This window comes from Astatotilapia calliptera, chromosome 17 (assembly GCF_900246225.1).
Source record: "Astatotilapia calliptera chromosome 17, fAstCal1.2, whole genome shotgun sequence".
In the NCBI taxonomy this organism is placed as follows: Eukaryota; Metazoa; Chordata; class Actinopteri; order Cichliformes; family Cichlidae; genus Astatotilapia; species Astatotilapia calliptera.
In genome coordinates, this window is record NC_039318.1 from 22,284,269 (window position 1) to 22,305,175 (window position 20,907).

At 41.5% G+C, this 20,907-nt stretch overlaps 1 protein-coding gene across 1 annotated transcript in view; it reads right to left on the minus strand.

Moving 5' to 3' along the window:
• The window catches only part of LOC113008682 (uncharacterized), a 64,956-nt gene that overhangs the window by 30,583 nt on the left and 13,466 nt on the right, over nucleotides 1–20,907 (minus strand). The window contains exons 4-9 of the mRNA XM_026146301.1: nucleotides 18,696–19,130; nucleotides 17,518–18,024; nucleotides 12,287–12,433; nucleotides 6,174–6,353; nucleotides 2,654–2,730; nucleotides 714–819 (exon numbers count right to left, since the gene is read on the minus strand). Coding sequence (XP_026002086.1) covers nucleotides 714–819; nucleotides 2,654–2,730; nucleotides 6,174–6,353; nucleotides 12,287–12,433; nucleotides 17,518–18,024; nucleotides 18,696–19,130 — 1,452 coding nt within the window. The remainder of the gene's footprint in view (nucleotides 1–713; nucleotides 820–2,653; nucleotides 2,731–6,173; nucleotides 6,354–12,286; nucleotides 12,434–17,517; nucleotides 18,025–18,695; nucleotides 19,131–20,907) is intronic.

Consider the following 20,907-nt stretch of genomic DNA (forward strand, 5'->3'; position numbering starts at 1 on the left):
TCAACCGACAGTGGCATCAGACATGTTGGATTTGGTAGACAACGCTGCGCCCTGCAGCTCAGCCTTCGGATGCATCAATCTCAGCTGTGATGGATGCATTTGTAACTTCCTCTAGCAATACAGCAGGCCATGGACCATTAGTGTTATAGCACAATGACGGATAATGGATAAGTAAGACACCAGCGAAAAAGAAAGAAAATGATCACAGTCTGACTGATGTGGTCAAATGAAGGTGGGAGGAAAAAGAGCGAGCTATTACTTCAAGGGTGGCTCTCCATTTCCACTGCGCTGACAACACTCCTGCCTGTTTTCTGGCCTTTTGCTGCCAGCTCTCTAGTGTTTGTGGTCCATACAGTAAAGCACTGCTCCTAAACCATCACTCATGAATGTGCACAAGCTGGCCCTACAGGTGAAGGTGATACTGCAGGCCAGCTGGCCCTAGCGAGGATTAACAGGCTTAAGTGTACCGGAGGCAAGGGAACGCCAAACACAGCGCTGACAGTGAGGAGACAATGGCCTCTAATAAAGCAGAGCCGACAGGGACTGAGTGGGCTTTTACTGGATCAAGCGCTAATGGTGAAGATGGGCTCTCGTATTGATTAAGTATTGTTGTAGTAGGCTCTTAGTTTTGAAACAGAGGTGGTATGTAATGACAGCGCAGACAAAGCCTGAAAAAAAATATGTGTTCTGAGTAAATCTAATGGATAACATACTGTGGCTCGACTGGGAGGGAGAATGGGAGGATCTGAACATGTCGAATGACGGACTTGGGTCTATGATCCATGACGATGGCGACCCTGAACCTCCTTCGGACTGATCCTGCATGGAAACAGAAAGGAAAAAAATCAGTTAGGCTGCTTTTCAGCAGAAACAGGAAGGAGCTATTTTAGGTTAAGGTTTCGGTGGAATTAGATTGACCTGCGTAATGTAATGTGCGGTTCTTTGAGTACAAGTCTGCGATAGCCACCATATCTGGAAATTTCCACATGCACATGGATCTTTCTTCTTGTTCTATTTGTTGCCATGTCTAACAAATTGAGGTGTAAACAGCAACTTTATATGTAAATGATTAAATAATGTACCTAGCTATAGATGGGGTGGAAATTAACCCTGTTCAGATGCACATAATGTTCCCCTTTTTCAAATTCCCTAACTGACTCTGGGAGATCTCAGCTATATGGACATCCTGAGGCTTTGCTTGTTTCTCTATTAGTTCCATGGTGATTTTTCCAGCATGGTTGGGCTCAGGTAGTGTAGCAGTGCTTCTAATAATGGGAAAGATGTTTGTTTGATCCTTCCTTGTAGTAAGAAAGCACTTTTAGTGCTCAAATTGAGGAGAAAGTATTTACCATTTATTGTGGGAAGCTGCTGCCACAGGGGAGTGTCTTTGCAAAGACTGCTTTAACAGTTTTTTGTTGGGCATTGAAGATTGGTGTTATTCACTTTAACTGTCGGTGGTTTTAATATTGTGGCTGATCTGTGTGTATCATTACAAAAACTGAGATTAAAATTCTGTTTCATTATTAAGTGTAGATTTTTGTTGGGGACGCAGATGGCTCGTTCCTGTGTAAGCTGCCACTCGCTGCCTAATTTTTGTGTTTCCATCTTTATAATTTTTTTTTTATCATACATTGATGCAGAAAAGGACCCCCCCCTGCCCCCACCACCATTACTGAAAACCAACACCTAGTACATGCACTTCCTTTTTTTCTTCAAAGACACAGCAGAGTAATCAAAATGAGCAAGTAGGGAAGTTGGTTCAAAACTTTTAATAACGTCGGGTTTGCCTCTGAAGAAGCACGTGAGGAAGAACTTGCAGCTTCTATCTTGAAAAACCTACTAATGGTTTATGAGTTTCTCATCATTGTAAATAATCCTGTGGGTGGATACTTGGTTTCAGTGAGGTGAATTATGCAAATGTTTGTATGAATCCTGCTCTGAGCACTCCGGCTAGACCCCCATCGTGGTCAGGCATAATTGTGGGGGGCTTATGGCTCTCATTCATGCTTTTCAGGGGCTCCCTCTCATCTGTCATAAAGAGGAGATTAATCGTAGATCACGTGGAGCACCTGCATCCATTCCACTGCAGCCCAGCGTGCAAAAGCCCTGTTTACCCTCCCGACCCCTCACCCCATCAAACCCTGTCTGATCCTGGTGGGGGTGCATCCTCCAAAAGAATCCTATCGTGTCGAGCTCTAACCCCCCCCCCCCCCACCACCACCACCACCACCACCACCACCACAACGACACACCAATGAGGTGGTGTAAAAGCCTACCATACAGTCGGGCCTCCCCCTTCTCCTGCAGCGCGTGACTGATTAACCACACACCTGCTGCACGCCGCGTGCCCTCTGTTATATTGTGTCTCAATTATCATCAACAATTTGGCTTGTCTTACTGGCATGACAGTTATAAATGCATGCTGGTTCAAGTTTGTAAAAGGGTGTCTTTGTGTGGGATGTGTGCACTGCTTGGGGCTGTTGTGCGATAGTAGCTGATTCCTCAAGGTCTAGTGTTTGTTGACAACAAAGCACAGTCCTGCTTTTGAAGGAAATCTGATAGATGAATGAAGGAGGGGTGAGTGTGTGTGTGTGTGTTTGGGTATGTGTGTGAGAGAACCAAAACTGGTTTCACAAGGGGCAGCGGCACTCACCGATTTGTTTTCTTGGACTTTCCCTGCAGAGTTGAACCTTTCAGAGACGCTGCCAGCTGTGAGCGGCCTCGAAACACCTGACGAAACCAGCAAAGAACACAGCGTCAGGCAGGAGGGAGAGGAAGCGATTGTGTGTTAGCAGTTGTGTTCATGCATCTGTGTACATAAGTGCTGGCCTCTGGCACACACTTCTATCCGCTTGTCTTTTTGTACTTGAGTGTGTGTGCTCAGATATGAGTAATGTTGTGTAGTAGTTCCAATTATGGCTCCTAATCTCTGAGCAAATAATGGCATAAAATGGAGCAACAAAACCCCAGAGGAGCACCTGTCTGCAGAAGCGTGCCAGGTGTAAACATTGTTCTGCAGACACAGAGAGAGGAAAGACAGGCTTTCAGAAAACTCAGACAGATTTTGTCTTTTTGTAAACATCGGAGGCATGGATGCATGAATGCTAACAACACCGTGGTGATTATATTTCTTTTTATGCTGGGCATGAGCCAGATAAATATGGTTTTATTCAGCCCAGTTTGGAGATTTCCACTGATAAGACAATTTAAAGGAATTCCAGCGGAAATTCACCCAGAGAAATTTTGTTTCTGATTAAATAAATAAGCCACAAACCGTTACAGTTTAAAAAGTACGAGGTCAAAGGTATAATTACATGAAGACCAAATTGACTGACTAACTCTGACTGACCCCCAAATGAAGAGCAAAAACACTGCCATCATACAGATAATGATGATGCAAGTCTCCACAAGATCCATCGTTTTCAAGCTTCCCACTCACTGTCTTTTATTTACTTTTTGCAAATCAGGGGGTCTGCAACTGGGCACCTCAGGATGCTTGAGAAAACCTGCAAAACTAACTGTTTATTACCAAACTGAAGACAACATTCATTTAATTTAGCAGGTTAGAAACTCAGAGTTCTTCCTTCCCACCATCGCAGGTTCTTGCTCACAGGAGGTTGCCTGATTGTTGGGATTTTCACTCTGCTAAGTCTTTATCTAATGCCAGATTCAGGCGACTGTTGTTGTTATTTGCCATTGTACAGATAACTGAATTAAACTAAATGTCTTGAATGTTTTTAGAAGAATATTTTGGCAACAAAAGAAGAAGACAGATCATCATAAATTGTGACGCTGTCAAGTGGTTCACCCAGTAAACGCTTGGAAGTCATGTGACATCCTATCCTTGAGCTCCTGACCTTGAGGTTGGGGTCGCTGAGATTTGAACTTGTCTGAGAGTGTATTTTGTCTGAGAGTGTATTTTTAGAAAATACACCTACGGTACGAATTTCAAATCCCTATGTCAGCTCGTTCTCAAGTTGTCGCATTCACAAACTTGGGTGCACTCCCCGCTTGCCAAGCACTTTGGATGATAATACCCTTTCAGCGTTTTACGGCTGAGGGATAAAAAGACAGCAGGTCGAGCTGAAGATGCTGAGATTTTCACTGGGAGGGACCAGAATGGACAGGATTAAAAGTGAATACATCAGAGGGTCAGCTCAGGTCTAGTTTAGAAGTTTAGAAACAAGGTTAAAGAGGCAAGGCTGAGATGGTTTGGACAGAGCAGGGATTTGGGATATTATGGATAAAGGATGTTCAAGATGGAGCTGCCAGGGAGGAAGAAAAGAGGAAGACCACAGAGAAGCTTGTACTATAGTGAAGGAGAAGGTGTAGAGGGTTGGTGTGACAGAGGAGGATGTTAGGGAAGCAGACAATCTGTTTTTTGTACAGATAAAACACGATTCCCAGTCTCTTCTTCACAATAAAGTACACAGCTTATTAATTCATTAATACTATTAAGCCAAGGTCTGTTTAAACAGGTCTGTGTTTGAACAAAGAAAAAAACTGTCTGTCACGACCTAGTAGATAGACCTGTGGTATCAATTTGAAAATCCTACATCCCCTCATTCACCAAGTTGCGTGTCCATGCTGCCTGCCTGGTTGCTCAGCGGGCTGCCTTTGAAGCCTTTGAAGCTGAGGGGTAAAAAAGCCCAACTAGGGACAAAAGTTGGAAGCACATCAGTTTAATGCTTGCCATTATATTTATTCATTTCAGTTTTATTTATATGGTACCAAATCACAACAACACTTGCCTCGAGGTGCTTTATATTGTAAGAAAAAGATCCTCTAATCATAAAGAGAAAACCACAACAATCAGACAACCTGTTATGAGAAATCACTTGGTGTCAGTGGGAAGGAAAAACAGCAAGAGACGTTCTGGAGAATCAGACTCGGGCAGAGGCTGTGAGGGACAAAGACACGCTTCATTTATTATAAAAAGTGAACCATCTGAGGTCTAAGTCACCATCAGAGATTATCAGCTTAACAATAAAATATCAGAATATGTCACTTTTGTTAATCCACAACAGTGTTCGTGTCTAAAAGACATGAACAGAATTAACTCAAACATGAGGTTATGTGAAAAAATCTTCCAGTAGATACGTGATAGATGATGAAGCGACGAAGAGCGAGCTCTCTTGATCTTTAGTGCTTTTGAACAGATGCAAAAATCTCAGAGTCGAGTTAAAATGAGAGATGTTTCTTCATGAATGGGTTGAATTGACCTCTTAAACATCCACAGTGTTTATCTCCCTCTCTGGTGCCTTATCAGTCTATAATCAGCAGGGGTTTTCTGCACACACTCTTCTCAGTTTCTTATCCTGTGTTATGTGTCAGTGTTGTTTCGAAGTGTGTTTGGCTTTCTTAGTCGGACTTTCCCAGTTAATGATCTACTCTAGCGGTTTGATCTTTATTAATATGGCACATCCTGATATCCCTATAAACCTTTTTCTGCCTCACCGCACCTTGAGGGAAAAGCAGTTAAGAGCTCGCAGCGGCATGCCTGGGAGCAGATGAGAGTCGATATTACAGCTTGTTAAAGAAAGAAAAAAAAAAGGGGGGGGGGGGGGGGGGGGGATTTACACCATAAATGCATTGCTTACTCTCAAGGCCAGTCGTAGACGGAGAAAACACACCTTCAGGGTCATATTTTCCCCCCATGTAAGGTCTTATGTGTTTTCTCCAGACACACACACACACAGGCACACCTGTCCAGCTGCTGCCTGTTATTACAGTGACGGTTTTTGCTTATCAAACAATCTCACTCAAACCGTCAGAGCAGGAGGTTTACGCTCAGTCAACTCAGATTTGTCTTTAAGTTACAACAAACATGCAAAACCACAATTAAAATCAGAAGGAATTCACTTTCTCACTCTCACACCAACGATCCAGACTGTTCAGAAACATCTTAACTGAAATAACGGGTGTTAGTCAGAGTTTGTTCTTTGGCTCTGAACTTCCTCTTTTGGCTCAGTGTCCCCTGATCATTAACAAGCTACAAGCTACAGGTGTATCTGCATGTTTGTGCATGGTTGTGTTAAATCCATGGTTTATGTTGCAATCTCCCAAACTACCCACCAACCCCTCTTCCCTCCATTCATAACATTTAAGGTCTTTGCATTTCCACACAGCTTGGTTTTTTAGCTTTATCATGCTTAATATTGCTGATGTTTTACCTGCTGAATCATACTGCATCGTCAGATCGGACCTCGGGGACACCTCCTCCTCCAGCTCAAAGGGACTCAAAAGAGTCTCAGGCGCCGGTCGGTCCAGCAGGAGCAGCTGAACCCGGGACAGGGAGCCCAGATTTCCAGAGTCGCAGCCCATTGTGAGTGCTGCGAGGCCGGGGGACAGCTCTGCTGGGGGAGGCAGCAGATGTTACACCAGAAAAACAAGATCTGAATCTTTCAGAGACCTCTGATATTCTGCAGTGAAGATTAGACAAACAGACCAGTTAGTCCAGGCAGTTATTATTTCAAATATTCATCAGAAAAATAAACTTTAAAGCTCCAGACATGTTGGAGCCGTTTAAAATTAATACATCTACATGTAAAATGTTAATTTAGATAGGATAGAAAAGATCCTATAACAGTATAATAACACATGCTATTATAAATATGAATAATGGTGGATACATGTATTAAACATGGCCAAAGTTCCAATAATGGAGGTCATCTTATATAAAAGTAACACCTGTGGAACAAAATCGAAACAAATGTCAGTAGGAGTGAATTTCCTTATATGGTTGTCATAGAAGCGAGCAGCACGGTGGTTAGCACTGTTGCCTCACTTCAAGTTAACCTGATAACAAAAAGAGAATATCAGAAAATATCCAGTTGGTCCGACAAAACCACACACCACACCCCAATCTGAGCCTGTTATCAACCTATTCAACAGCATTTATGAGTTCTTTTTAAGTCATATAAATGTTGCCATTAGGTACTCTTAAATAATAAAAGTACTCATTTATTTACTTAATTAACCTATACTAAACTTTCTGGTATTGTATTGGTGCTTGAATCTAACCAAACAGTAAGGGAAACAAAGAGGTCAAAACAAACTTTAACCCCTATTGCTACCATTGAAGAAAACACTCCTGCCCATTACTTCCATTCAGCAGGGTGGACTAATAACCACCCAATGAAGTAAAACTACATACTACACTCCCACACATAGGGGTGCAGTATATGTGTGCTGTCAATTAGTAAAATATAAATATATGAACAAAGTTTTACTGTTTCATTTAAATAAAAAGCATTGCCATGTATATCAGCTGTGCAGGTCTGCTGAGTGGTCAGTAAGTAAAAAGAATAGATCAAAATACCAGCCAATGTCTAAGTGTACAAATGAATAAATTAGTAATAAAATGTCTAAGACAAATTAATAAATTAGTACAAAAGTTCATCTTTTAAAAAAAGTTACAAAATTCACTACCCATTAATTAAGGTGTTAATAGGTATATTTTAAAAGGTAGACAATAGCAACAAGTACCATTTCAAGGGCAGAACAACAGGGCTTTAGAACACATCAACCTGGGCTGGATTATCCAATGAACAGTCTGGGTACAGGCCCAGAGACCCACCCACAGCTGAGAGTCCACCCAAGAAACAAAACAAAACAAACAAGAAAAAAACAAAAACATGACCACAATATTTCTTATTCTTATTCATAAATCTTCTCATACATCTTCCAATTTTTAAAGGTTCTGTACTGGCCTCCTGTCAGGTCAAAATCTGGGTTCTTACTTTTATGGCCCAACAAGGTGAGTGTCCCCCACCTATATTGTCGACCTACTCCACCTTTATTCTCCAAGTCGGGTCCCTAGGTCTGCAGATTTGGGTCTTCTTGTGCTCCTACTTACTCGTCTGAAAACTAAAAGGGACTTTGAATTTCATTCCTTAGTTATAAAACTTTGCAACTCTGTAATATCCTTAAAAAAAAGCTTAAACTGTTCTGGGTTGTTTTATCGGTTCAAGTATGTTTGTTATATTTTACTGACACCTCTGTAAAGCACTGTGTCACTGCTTTCTTGTCTTGACACATGCTATATTTTACTTACTTAAATAGATACAAGTTTCAACAGCTGACAGTCGATTGGCTGAAGAAATCAGGATGAAAACATTGCAGTGAATATTAGAATTGCTGAGAAAATATTCACCTCAGTCGTGCTAATGAGAAATTTCTGAATGCAGATATTTTAATGTTTTTGGGATAGCTTTTTTTAGTAAGATAAAGCACTCTATGAAATGATTTAGAACCAATATGTGAATATAAACTGGAAGGTCTAGTATAATAAGGTGTTTTATATTCTGGGAATGAGGTACGCAGGAAGCCATCTTATGACATCATCTTAATGAGCTGGTAAAAGTAAATTAGGTAAAACATAATATGCATTCAGAGACTTTTGTTAGTATACAACATATCATAGTCTTGAAAGAGTAGAACACAGTCTAATATTTGTATTCCAACCATAAAGATGTTGGAAAAATTAATAATCTGCTGAAATTTTTTTTGATTCAACTGAAATATTAAATTACTGTAAATTATACAGCACAGCACCTCAAGCAAACCACCCCAGATCTACCCCACCTTACGCACACACACACAATTCCCCCCTCAGACTCCAAAGTTCTCGCCGTCACACCCAATTAAAAGCGGATCAGTGACAGTGTGGCTCACTGCCCATGCAAATCCCCGGTGTGGAGCTACCATTCCTATCTGAGGGGATTTCACACATTACGCTCTGCTGAATGGACACAAACACGAACACACACACACACACACACACACACACACACACACACACACACACACACACACACACACACACACACACACACACACTAGCACTCCCAGCAGCATCCCAGCAGTGCTAGAAAAGAGAATCAGAGAAAGTTTTGCGCTTGCATCCACACAGAGCACATTCCTCTGTTAAGTGTTTTCAGTTGGGAACTGGTAAAGTAATCCCTCAGGTGAGAAAACTGGAACTGTTGCTTCTGCTGCTGATAAATTAAGAAGTCGTTGAGAGGAAATCCCTGGGATAACTGTGGCTGTAACATAATGTGGCGGGAAGCACTTTCAGTTAGGTCGGGTATTAATCTATCGTTAGCCACAAGCTGCCCAAAGACTGAGCAACACTCAGCAAACACAGTGGCAGATAACAAATGACTAATCCTGTGACTAAGGTGTTGGACACTGTGGTTGCCACCCACTCAGTGTCACAGTGACACGCTCCTGAATGAACTGCTGTACGGTTTCTTCAAAGCGCTGATCAGAAGTGATGTTGTGCAACATCAGCAAAGGTCATGAGTAATGACAGAGGTTTTTAAAAGAGGTTCATGTCAGATTTCAAGTTCTACAAAGTCATTAAAGAGGACAAATTAAACACATGCAGCAAAGTCTCTCATCTGAAGCTGCAATTTGCTCACCATTATTTTCTTTTGGGGTTTTCTTGGTCCAGGCCTGAGTTCCTTTGGTCTGTTTTGAAATAAAAGGCTGTTCTTGAGTCTGCTTTATGCAGTTTAGCCTGATTAAATATCTGTATTTTTTTTAAAATCCTGTATATCCTATACAAATTTAAATTGTGCTTCACGTCAGCCTGATAACAATCAGTCTGGAGCATTAGCTCGCATTTGCCAGAGCTTCTGGACTGAGCCCTGTGTTGATTTTATCAAACTGGTTGCCGTGGTTGCGGCTGCGCTGATCCTTTCACATCCTCGGGGCAAAGGTCGTGGAGGTCAGACAGAGGTTCGGGTCAAGCAAGCAGGTTAAACACCTTGTCAGGGATTAGCAGGCTATGAGGGACGTGGAGGAAGTCTTCATTGGCTAATGTTTCTCTCCGCATCTCACTCAACCACCTCCAGGACACACACATGCTATCTAATACAGGCATGCACACTAACACAAATCACATTTACTCCGCCTTTGTTGGCCAGTGTGGGCCAATGCAAGGACCTGACAGAGTGAGTGGTCAGATAAGCTCATCTCTGCTGGTAACAAGGCAGATGTCAGAGAGAAAGGAGAGCATGTCTAATTGAGACATGAATGGGAGCCACACATAGATGGAAGCAACAATAAACAAACTTAACTTTCTTTGAATTGGAATCACAGAGAGAGAAAGAGGAGCCAAACTAAAGCCTGACCAAATTTCCAAATGCTGATAACCTGTGAACCGCAAAAACGCAACGTGTGTATGTATTATTGTAGGGTCTACCTTACAATATAAAGCACCTTGAGATGACTGTTGTTGCGATTTGATCTATATAAATTAAATTGAAATTAAATTGAAAAAAGCAAAAACAAAAACACACACAATAATAAGGGGATACTTTTGTTTTAAATTATGGTTTAATTACTAAATGAATCAGTAAGCTGAACGATCAAAAACACATCAGACAGACCCTCAAAGATGAGAATGAATTACCTTTCAATATTTGTACATTTGTTAGTTTTGTATTTATACCTGATGACCTGTTGCTTCTTAAAACTGTTCACTGTCCTCGCCGGGTGACCTGCAATGGTCGTGTATTGTGTGATGTCCCTCGTTTCCCCTTATATTTGTGTGTGTGTGGCTGTTTTTCCCACCGTGAGACCTGCCGCACCTAAAGCGTAATCGCATGCACCTGCTGCTGATCAGCCTCGTCGAGGGAGTTATTTAACAGAGTGGCTGAGCTGTGAGATTGTTTGAGTGTTTGAGTTTGCCGCCGATGTGGATGTTACTAACCGCTGCCTCTGTGACTTCCAGGAGTATTGCAGAAACAAGAGGAAAAACCGCATGCATTGTATACAGACGCAAAGGGAATGGAAACATGGACCATGGACACTGGGAGAAATGTTCAACGTAGAAAGTCCTGCCTTTGGGTCCTACTTTCCCCATTCTCTGAAAAAAACATACTTTTTGAAGACATCATATTAACCACTTGATTGGTAATTGGTCCTTTATTGTCAGACCTCTATATTAACCTTATGATGTCTGCACAAAAAATTAATGGCAAGCCATCAAAAAGCTGTCGAGAAAGTTGACTAAAACCATGAAATTTCAATGTCATGGTAATAAGACTGAGAATGTCAGTAGGTTATATCATCTGTGGATTACAAAAGTATCTACAAAATTTCAGGACAATCCAAGACCTAAGTAGGGGTGGGTTTAAAAAAATCGATTTTTCCAGTTCAAATCAATTTTAGTTTGAATATTCTGATATCGATTCATTAAATCCTGAATTGATTTTTAAATATAAATGTACTTTGCCAGAAATCTCAGGTTAAAGCTCACAAAACTATTTCAACAACCGCAAAACAGCTAAAACAGCAAACGATTAAAGAGCAGGTAAATGGAAAAAGATTCCCCCCCATTCACCCGATGGCACGCATGGACGCCATCGAGTGCTGAAAGCCGACATCTCACAGATTCTGAAGCTGCAGGTTTCGTCACTCTCCAACCAAAATTTACTAGCAGCGGCAAAAGAAGACCAAAACTACGCTTCACGTTTGAAAAACATTGTAATGAGCTCCCTCTTACTTCTGCTGTTCTGCTTCCACCACGATTAAATCACACTTCCTGCTCAGCTCTCTCTCAGTGTATTTCAAGAGTTTACCATCAAAAATCTCTCTTTTCTCCATTATTCGGTTACTTATTGCACACCAGTCTACCATTGTGCACAGTGCTGTCTACTGCTGTTATTTTTTTTAAATGACCTCCAATAAGAAAGCCAAATTTCTGCTGGTCAGCACCAAAGAAATTTAAACTTACAAATTATGTCAAACGACAAAACGCTTGGCTGTGTCTAATAAACCTCTGTAACTTTGGCTGCTTCACTTCAGCAGCATCAGGTAATGTTCATCTGCTGATTCATGGTTTTCTTCCGTTTTTGGTCTACTGCAGAATATTTTTAAGGGGGTTATTTGCTATAAAAGACCAAGCCAGAAAAATCTCCTTCATGTTTTTCTTTGTTTTATCCTCAGTTACTTTGACACAAAGGCAGCTGCTGTGATGCTTACACCTCTGATGAAGTCAAACATAATTGTCATTTTGTATTTTTGGGGGTTTTATATTTGTATAAAACCAAGTGTCAGTTTTGTTTTTATACATAGATATAAAAGTATGGATATGTACTGATAAATTGATTGTCTGAGTCAAATCAGTCAATCAAATCAAATCAATTATGGAAATCAAAATCGATACGCAGCCCTAGACCTAAGTGCTTGGACCAAAGTTGTGGAAAAAGCTGGAAACACTGTAATTATTAAGCTGTATCATTAGCTGAAGCTGTTTAAGTGCTGAACGTGTTACCTGTTTCAGGTGAAGGGCAGCCTGATGAGTCAGATGGCTGGTCCAAAGACAAACAGGAAGTTGACAGTGGCGCAATGGCCTCCAGTTCATCGAACACACGAGACTGACTGCAGCTGATCTCAGAGCAGCGAGATGCTGCTGAGCGCCCTGCAACAGCACAGAGCGGGTGTTTAATATTATGGCGATAATACAGATGATGATGAAGCTGAAGATAAGGATTAAATGTATTTTTAATGACATGTGTGGGCACAGTGGATTGTTACATTTGAAAAGTATTAGGACCCAGTACAGTGCATGAAAACAATAGAAAATGTAAGCGCCAAATAACATGACTGCATATTATTTTTATTTTAACATGTTTCAATTTACATTTTCTTACTCTGTGAAACAACTTTTTTGAAGTAAAATGTTTTGATTTTTCCAAGGCAGGAGTTAAATCCATATTTATGTTCTGCTGCTAGAAGATTTTTCTTTAAATTACTTAAGCTATGTCCATTAGCTATATATAAAGCTACAGTTAGCTCAGCTTGCTAGTGTGGCACATAATAACCCATACAACTGTTTTTGTATGGGTATAACATTTTTTTTACACTTATATCATAGCTATATTGTATACATTAAACAAGGTGTAATGTGCAATTGAATGAACTCTAGAGCATTAGCAGGCACACTAGATAAGGCTAGGAAAAAAAAACTAGATAAGGCTAGGTTAGCTGTTTTATACTAGCTAACTTCTGATTATTAGAAAACAAGTGGTTGTTGGAAGTCGCAAGGTGAAATTGGTAGTAGTGGTATATGACCAGCTGTAGCCTGCCGACAACTCTTTAAGTAGTAGTGAAACTGAGACCATGTCCCCTCAAAGTAAAAGGTGAGTTGCAGTGTAATGCAAACTTTTCGTTTGTAGGTGAGCAGTGTCCGTTTACAGTCTGGTTTGTAATTTTTCGAGACAAACTATGGGCAAAGCAGTAATCTGCCAGCGACAAGAGCAATTGTTGGGCTCAACTTCACCTACCAAAAGCCAGCAACCACTTACTAAGCAGTTGAAGCAGATACATTTCAATGGGTCACTGGCTGGTCTCTAGGCCTTTGTGACTGGAACATTAAATGTACCTTAAATTTTTTTCATTAGTACTGACTGATTCCCACATAAACTATCACAAAATCCTTTAAATATCAATAAAAGATTGCTATATAATTTAATAATAATGAGAACACCAAAGAGAAAGGAAAACAAAAGTCAGACTACACAGCTTCTCTTGGCTGGATGTAGTCAGCTACATTGATGCTCACCCCTTCAAGGAGGGGGATTCTGACAAGTGGGCAAAACACAATACAGGACATCCACAAGTGAAGCCCCTCAGGTGAGGCTTCAGGGTAAAAGTACTCTCAACTTGCCTACACTAAACATAGCAGGAAAATCTTCCCTTAAGCGCACAGAGGCCACTTTGAGGAATGTTAAAAACGGTCAGGCTCGTCATCAAAACTGTTTCACTCTGCCTGGTTTAAAACTCAGAGGATTAGTGAGAGAAACTGTTTCACTGGGTGATGTGTTTTGTCATTGCCATGAAAGAAGCTTGTCGAGGCTTTTCTCACATTAGAACAGCTTGGCCTGGACAAAAGGATAATATATACAGAGGCTCTAAAAGGAAAAGGCAAACTCAGCTCCTTCACCCACACAGACGAGTATAAATGTACACATGAAGCCACCCTTGCGCAGTCAAGTAAGTGAACAACGCCACGCACACACCACTGCACTATTGTGCACTTGAGCGGCTTGGCGCTCTACTCAGAGAGACAATGGAAGGACTTGACTTGACACTTCAAAGCATATTGCTGCTGTCAACTCAGCTGTCATTCTCAGTCGACGAGGGCTCTACTGAGTCAGGGCGAGTTTTTCGGGGAGGTTAAGGGTGGCTGTGGGGGGTCAGTGGGTTTGATTTGACAGAGTTGGATAAAAACAACGACTCCTCTGTGTGCCTGTGGCCTTCTTTTCCTGGTCACAGCGCCATGCTGAAAGGCCCTAAGTGGAGAGGCCAGGCCAGGCCAGGACAGTGCCCTGCTTCATTGTCAGGGACAGTTAAACTCTGGAGATGTTGCTCAAAACAGGTCAGTCTGGGGTCACTGTATGGACTGATGGGATATGAGAAAGCCATGCTGGGGGGCACAAAGGGCTGAGTGAGACAAGGAGAGTGTCTGCTGCCAAACGCAGTACCACACTGGGGCTGTTGCTATAGATACAAACCATGCCATCCCTTCCAAAGCCATACCTCTCAGATTATAGCTTTTTAAGTGACAACTCCAGCTTATGACAAATTTAATTTGAGCATTTTTAAAAAACATGACTTTGCAGACACAGATTTAAGAAGGCAAATTTTTTTTGACCATCTGGTGTAAAGTTGGTGATACAAATCCGTCAGACCTTCAGACTTCAGCTGTCTAAGTGAGACATAAAAAAGTTACAGTCTGTTGTGTCTAAAGTCACTTGAGCTGGAATTTGATCTTCTGCTGAGTTAAAGTAAATGATGAACTTCTGACACGTGACCATAACGTGGTGGAAATCTGTCCATAAAACTTAATTTGCCTGATTTAAATTTGATTGATTTGCTGGTTTCAACAGAACTCCAAGGTGAAGTTTTTATAAGAGGAGAAGCATTTAGTAGCACAAAGTGCGGATCTTGTACAGAGAAAAGCTGTGACTTTCCAAGATAACTACAGGTTTACCTTTCTCAGACTACTTTATAAGTTTAAAAAGGAATCTGGGCACTACTGTAGCTCACCTGACTGAGTAGATGACCCGTATGGTATAGGGTACTGCAAGACCATGGGTTTGATGCCACTGGACCACATTTCCTGTGTGTCATTTCATAACAATGCTTCCTAGCAATAAATCTTATACCGTTGGCAAGCCCATTTGTTTCTTCTTAAATTTGTAGGTTGAGCAGTAGAGTTGAGTATGTAGGTACATCCATGAAAATTCTCTATGCTAATGCCAAACTGCGTACTCTGCTATTCACTCTTGTTTGGCGTCATTAATGTATTGGATGATTGAAGTCTAAAGAAAGCAGACATACCGGCAAGTAGCATGTGGATGGACCATACACAACTACAGCAGCCTGGCACCTCCTCCTCATGCTGGTCACCAGCTTGGTCACACACTGCTATTTTTCAATCAGCAATTTCCACAAGTGAGCCAATCTGGTTGTGTTGGTCACTATGGCAGCACTCCCAAGCTGATCCCACGAGTGTTCATTGAGGTTGAGGTCAGGACTGCAGGCAGGCCATTCCTTCGCGTCTACTCCCAAATTCTGGAGTCAGTTTCTAAGCTGTGCTGTGTGTGGGCAATTTTAGGTGACAGAGTTTGGTACCAGACCAGTGAAGATATGGGAGAATCCAGTATGCTTTCTTTCTTCAGACTTCAATCATTCAATACATTAATGAAGGGCTGTTGGGCATTGGCAGAGAAGACTGGACATGCTTTTCAGGAACAAACAGGCTTTCCAACAGTGTAAGATTTATTGCCAAGAAGCATTGTTAATAAAAAGAAATAAACACAAATTTCCTTACTTTTTGTGTTTCCTTAGAGCAGCTCCTTGTACTTGCTCTGTACTGCTGAGAACATCAGACTTTGACGTGTTGATTTTTGCATTTTTCTGTTTATTTTGCTTTATTCTAGTAGTTATCTAGTGTTTTTTTTGTTTTACCTCCTTTTTAACTGCCTGGATCACATATTTAAGTTTTGGCCTCCTCTTCGTGTTTCACAGATTTTTTGTCATTCAGTTTCACCTCAAAGCCTGATAGCTTTGCCTCTCATGTCATCTTGTGTTTTGTGAGATCAGATTAAAATAAAAATCCCTTTTATTTGTGCATCCAGTTTATGTTCTTGTATTGTTATAGGTTGTGTGTGAAGGACAGGAATATCCTTACCGGTACTTTTGAGATAAATAAAATAATTCTCACCATATCTTATCTAGATGTAATAAACAGTTTAATAGCTGTACTGAATGTTGAGCAAGGTCTAGCTTATTCTAAAAACGATAAATTGAACTGTAGTGAAAAGCTGTAATTTCTTACGAAATGCTCCCGGTAAAGTCATTTTATTTGGGAAAGAACAGGAAGGGAACTGGCCTACTGAGGGCTGAATTACTGTTGCTGCCTTCACTTCCATTTAAATCAATAGGATGTAATTAAGTTGATCAAGCCCAACTGTGGACCTGTCCGTTGGTTTTTGTCTGTCTTTTATAAATGCTGCCATGCACCTTTGCGACTTTGGCAAGAACAGTAAACATAATAATTCATGTAAACCTGAACAAACAAGACTGAAGGTTGTAATAAACTGGAATTAGCTTGCAAGCGTCAAACTGAGCCGCACTGAGGCTGCATTGAACTTGAATTGCCTCCATCTGCGAGGAAATAAATGAACCAGTGACACGCTCTCTGTGTCTGCCGTGAAGAGAACAGCGTGCTCCGATACAGCATGGCCCCCCCCCCCTGTAGCACAGCACCACACAGAGAACAGTAGATGTCTCTGATAGAAAGGAGAAAATCCCTACACAATTTCCACATTGTTTGCTTTCTTTCATAAAGTTCCTGGAGAAGTCAGATGTCAGTGGCATGTCCTTTATGCTCATTGGGAACGGTAAATTAGCGGGCCACAGGAAAGCCATAGAGGTATTCTATTGTGGCGTTCCTCCTCAGTGTTCTGCCGTCAGCAAGCGGTGGTCAGTGTGGATTTATGACCATCAGCTACACGTTTCCCTCTCAGAGCCCAGAGAAAAGTGAAGCCATGAGGGGGGGGGGGGGGGGGGGGGGGGGGGGCGCTGAGACTGAGAGGCACGCCACACGAGGTAGGCACCCCGACTTCTATTGTTGGGGCCTCACGGCTTTGAGCAGCGACTCAAACGGTACCAGCTTTTCATCAAAAGCCCTCCTTTCTATTGCTGATTTAGAGGAAAAAGAAAAGCTTTATGTGTTATTTATTATGTGGTGGGAGGAGGTGAGAAAAAACAGGCTGACAGCAGAGCTTTCACAATGTGCTGATGGGGGCAGGAGCATCTGAAGGCCTCACTGTGGAAGTAGGCTTTGATTTCTCTGTCTGACCAGATCTCTTTGTCCCGGGGTGGATGTCCACCCTTGTTCAGGACAATCAGGGCCCTCAGAAAGTGGGTAGGAGTGTAGTGTTGGGCAGGGAGGAGGCTGTGAACGACACATATGTCGCCAAGCTCATTTCTCACCTCTGACAGGGGAGATTGGAGGCAGGACCGGCCAGCGATGAGACTCCATCCGAGACATTGGAGGAGAAGGGGTCAGCTTTGCCAGTGACCCTGAGTGGGGAGTGGTCCTCTGTGGACTTGGGCAGGAGGACCAAGTGGTGGAGGGAAAAGCCAGAGTGGCACCTTGATCGGAGTCCAAGGATGTGTTGAGATCGGCAGGAGCTACAAATACTTCTAAGTGGATATTTTGTGGTATTTTTGTGCTTCTCTTGCTGCTCTGAGGTTTATCTGAATTACAGTGGATGGCTGGTATTGGGCGAGGTGAGATGGGTTTGGTTTGGCCGAAGAGTGGCTCGTAGAACACAGGGGTGGCGGTGCTGTCGGCGGTGGTGTTTTTCTTGAAGGATTGATGAAGGTCTGATTCCTCTGGAGGGGAAGAAGCTAGGGGTAACTGCATGAGAGGGGAAGGATGGGATGGGGATAAAGAAACATAGCCTTCTGGATCTGCTGAGACCATCAAATCTGCTGCTGAAAGACAGAAGAAAAAATAATTTGATCAGAAGTTTGAGTCTAAACTGCTGCTTGCAGTTTCCAGAATGACATCACTTTCTCTCCTGTTAATTCTGACACATTTCACTAATCAAAAAAGGGAAAAAAAGCCATATTTTTGGGACAGAAATAAACCCTTGCAGATATCCTTCTTCATCAGCTGAAACTCATCAGAAACACCAGATGGAAATTTAATCTTTAACATCAAAAGTTTTTAAAAGTTATGTTTCTGTTTTTTTGTGTTTTTGCTTTTTTAACCTTTTCTAAGATCTGGTTTACTTACATGTAGACTGTTTTATTCACACTAGATATTCTATGTTTCTGAATTCATGTATAAGGTATGATGATATTAATCCATCAAGGGAAACTGGAGTTCAATATATTGCCCAAGAACACCTTTGCAACCTGAGCTACAACTCCCTCAATGCTTAAATCTCTTCTTGAGAAATAAAATTTCTCACATTTTGGAGTATTGGCAGGTTTATTTCTACTATACTGTACCATTTATATTAGTTTGTAGTAAATATATTTGGGGTTTGGGTGTTTGAAAACATCATTTAAATCAGCCTGAAGTACTTGATTAGTAAATATAAGTTATAATTCATACAAGTCTTAAAGGTGCCATGAAAACGGCTAACTGAGATTTTTACCAGATGTTTTGTCACAGAGGACGCTGCTCCTGCCACTGCTGAGGTCGGCGCTCCGACTGAATAAACTGGAAGGTGGACGGCTTAAATCTGAAAAAGACCCCCGGGAGAGGGAGCTGGGTGGTGGTGAGAGGGTTGATCCAGCAGGTCTGAGGTCGGGCTCCAGCACTGCGGGTAGGGACACCTTTTCCCCCCCAAGCGGTTTCTCCTTCACAGGAGGAAGAGGATGAGGAGATGCTGGAGTGGGGTTTGAGTTGTTCTCCTGTCTTTCAGAGTCAGGGTGAGGCGTGTTGTTGTAGGGTGGTGTTGGATTAAGGCTGGGTGGAGCAGCGGGGAGCTGGGCACAGGGAATGACTATAGCAGAGCGACTTCCTGCAATCAGACCAACGTTCTGCACGAAGCCCGCTCTTCTGATGGGAATATGATGGAAGTGTCCTTCTATAAAAACACAAATAAATATCAGTAAAGATTCACATCAGCCACAGAGCTGACTTTAAATATGGATCTGAATCAAGGGAATAAATCCACTCTTCTATTCCTCAAAGGTCAACACATTGTGGTTCATTTTTAAAACTTCCAGAGTCTGCTCGTGACAGTTTTGTTCCCACTTTCCTCAGTCCTGGAGCAGACACTTGTTTCCCTGCTGAGTGGATCGGCCTGCTAACAAAGGCTGCAAGAAATCACCCCACTGGAGCAGCTGCCTGTTTCCCAACTCCATATTCACAACAAGCATCAGACCTGAGGGCAGGGGACCTTTTATCTAAACACTTACAACAGTATACACTGGAGGCGTCCTGCAAGCTGTTTGTGGCAACAAGTGTGTGGAAAACATCACAAGCTCTGTTTGTTTCTGTAAGAACTGAGAGATTCAGACGTCACTCTGCTTTTACAATAACATCAAAGATATATATAAAATGAAAGAGAGAAGGGTCGGTTCAAAAAGTGGCATATGAATCAGATATGAAAGATGAAAAGAAAAGAATAAAACTTAAATGTGCAGAAGATTGCTTAAAGATAAACAAAAATACCAACTTTCTGGAACCAATTAAAAGTTTGAATGTTTCTTTTTCAAAGTATGATGAAGAAAGACGCACAGAAAAAAGAAGACAAATGAATCAAACCTGCAACTGCATGTACAGCTGTGTGCAGTATATGTGTACGGTATATCAATAAGAAACACTAAGCAGCGCTTAAAGGTGACAGACTCAAATAAATGACACACAATTCAAATAAGTAAATTAAAAAAAACATATCTGTCAGGTGGAATTAGTGAGTACACCCCTACCGCTTTCACAGTTTAAAATCTCAGACCATCCTGTCGTGGTCCTTGGTGTATTCCAATTTACTATTATGTATTTTTCCCATCCATCGCCCTTCCTTTGCTTATTTGGGAACCAGATGCACAAACCACCCCAACTAGCTCCTTTTGATGTGGAAGAGTAGCGGCTTTAGACTGTTTTTTTTTTTTTTTTTTTTTTTAATTTTGGTTGTAATCTTTGAATTTTGATGTTTGTGTGATAAGTTTATAGCTTTCAGAGTTTTCTTTACTTTCTTCTCAAGTATGAGTATAGAGTTTAACTTGAAACACAAACCCGGCCATTCCTAATGATAATAGAGAATTACTAACACGTTACAAAATGCTACAAATGAAGAGATCGGCTCACAGCAAAACGGATGGTGAGCAACAGGATGAATCGTCCTGTTGCTGACTATTTTGTCTCAGCAGCACATTGGCTCAGACAAAACAGGAACATGTTGTCATGTCAGTTTGGCCAGCCGTAGCTTTAGGTTCAACCAAAGAGACATGAGCCCACTCCTGAAGAGCTTCTGTGACTCTGTGGTGGCGTCAGCGATCTTTTACGTTGTGGTCTGCTGGGACAGCAGCATCTCTGCTGGGGATGAACAGGCTGATCCGGAGGGCCAATATATTGGATTTTTATTTCTTTTTCTGATGCAACATGTGCAATTTTGACATACTATTTTATTTCGTTCTATTTTGTTTTATTCTATTGTATTTCTTAATTTTTGCTCCTTTCAACTTTGTACTGTCCACTTTCTGCTATGACCAACCAAATTTCCCACTTGTGGGACTAATAAAGGGTCATCTTATCTTATCTTATCTCATCTTATCTTATCTTATCTTATCTTATCTTATCTTATCACACAGAAACCCCTCTAAAAAACAACTGGCTTCATTTTCTACATATTTTCAATA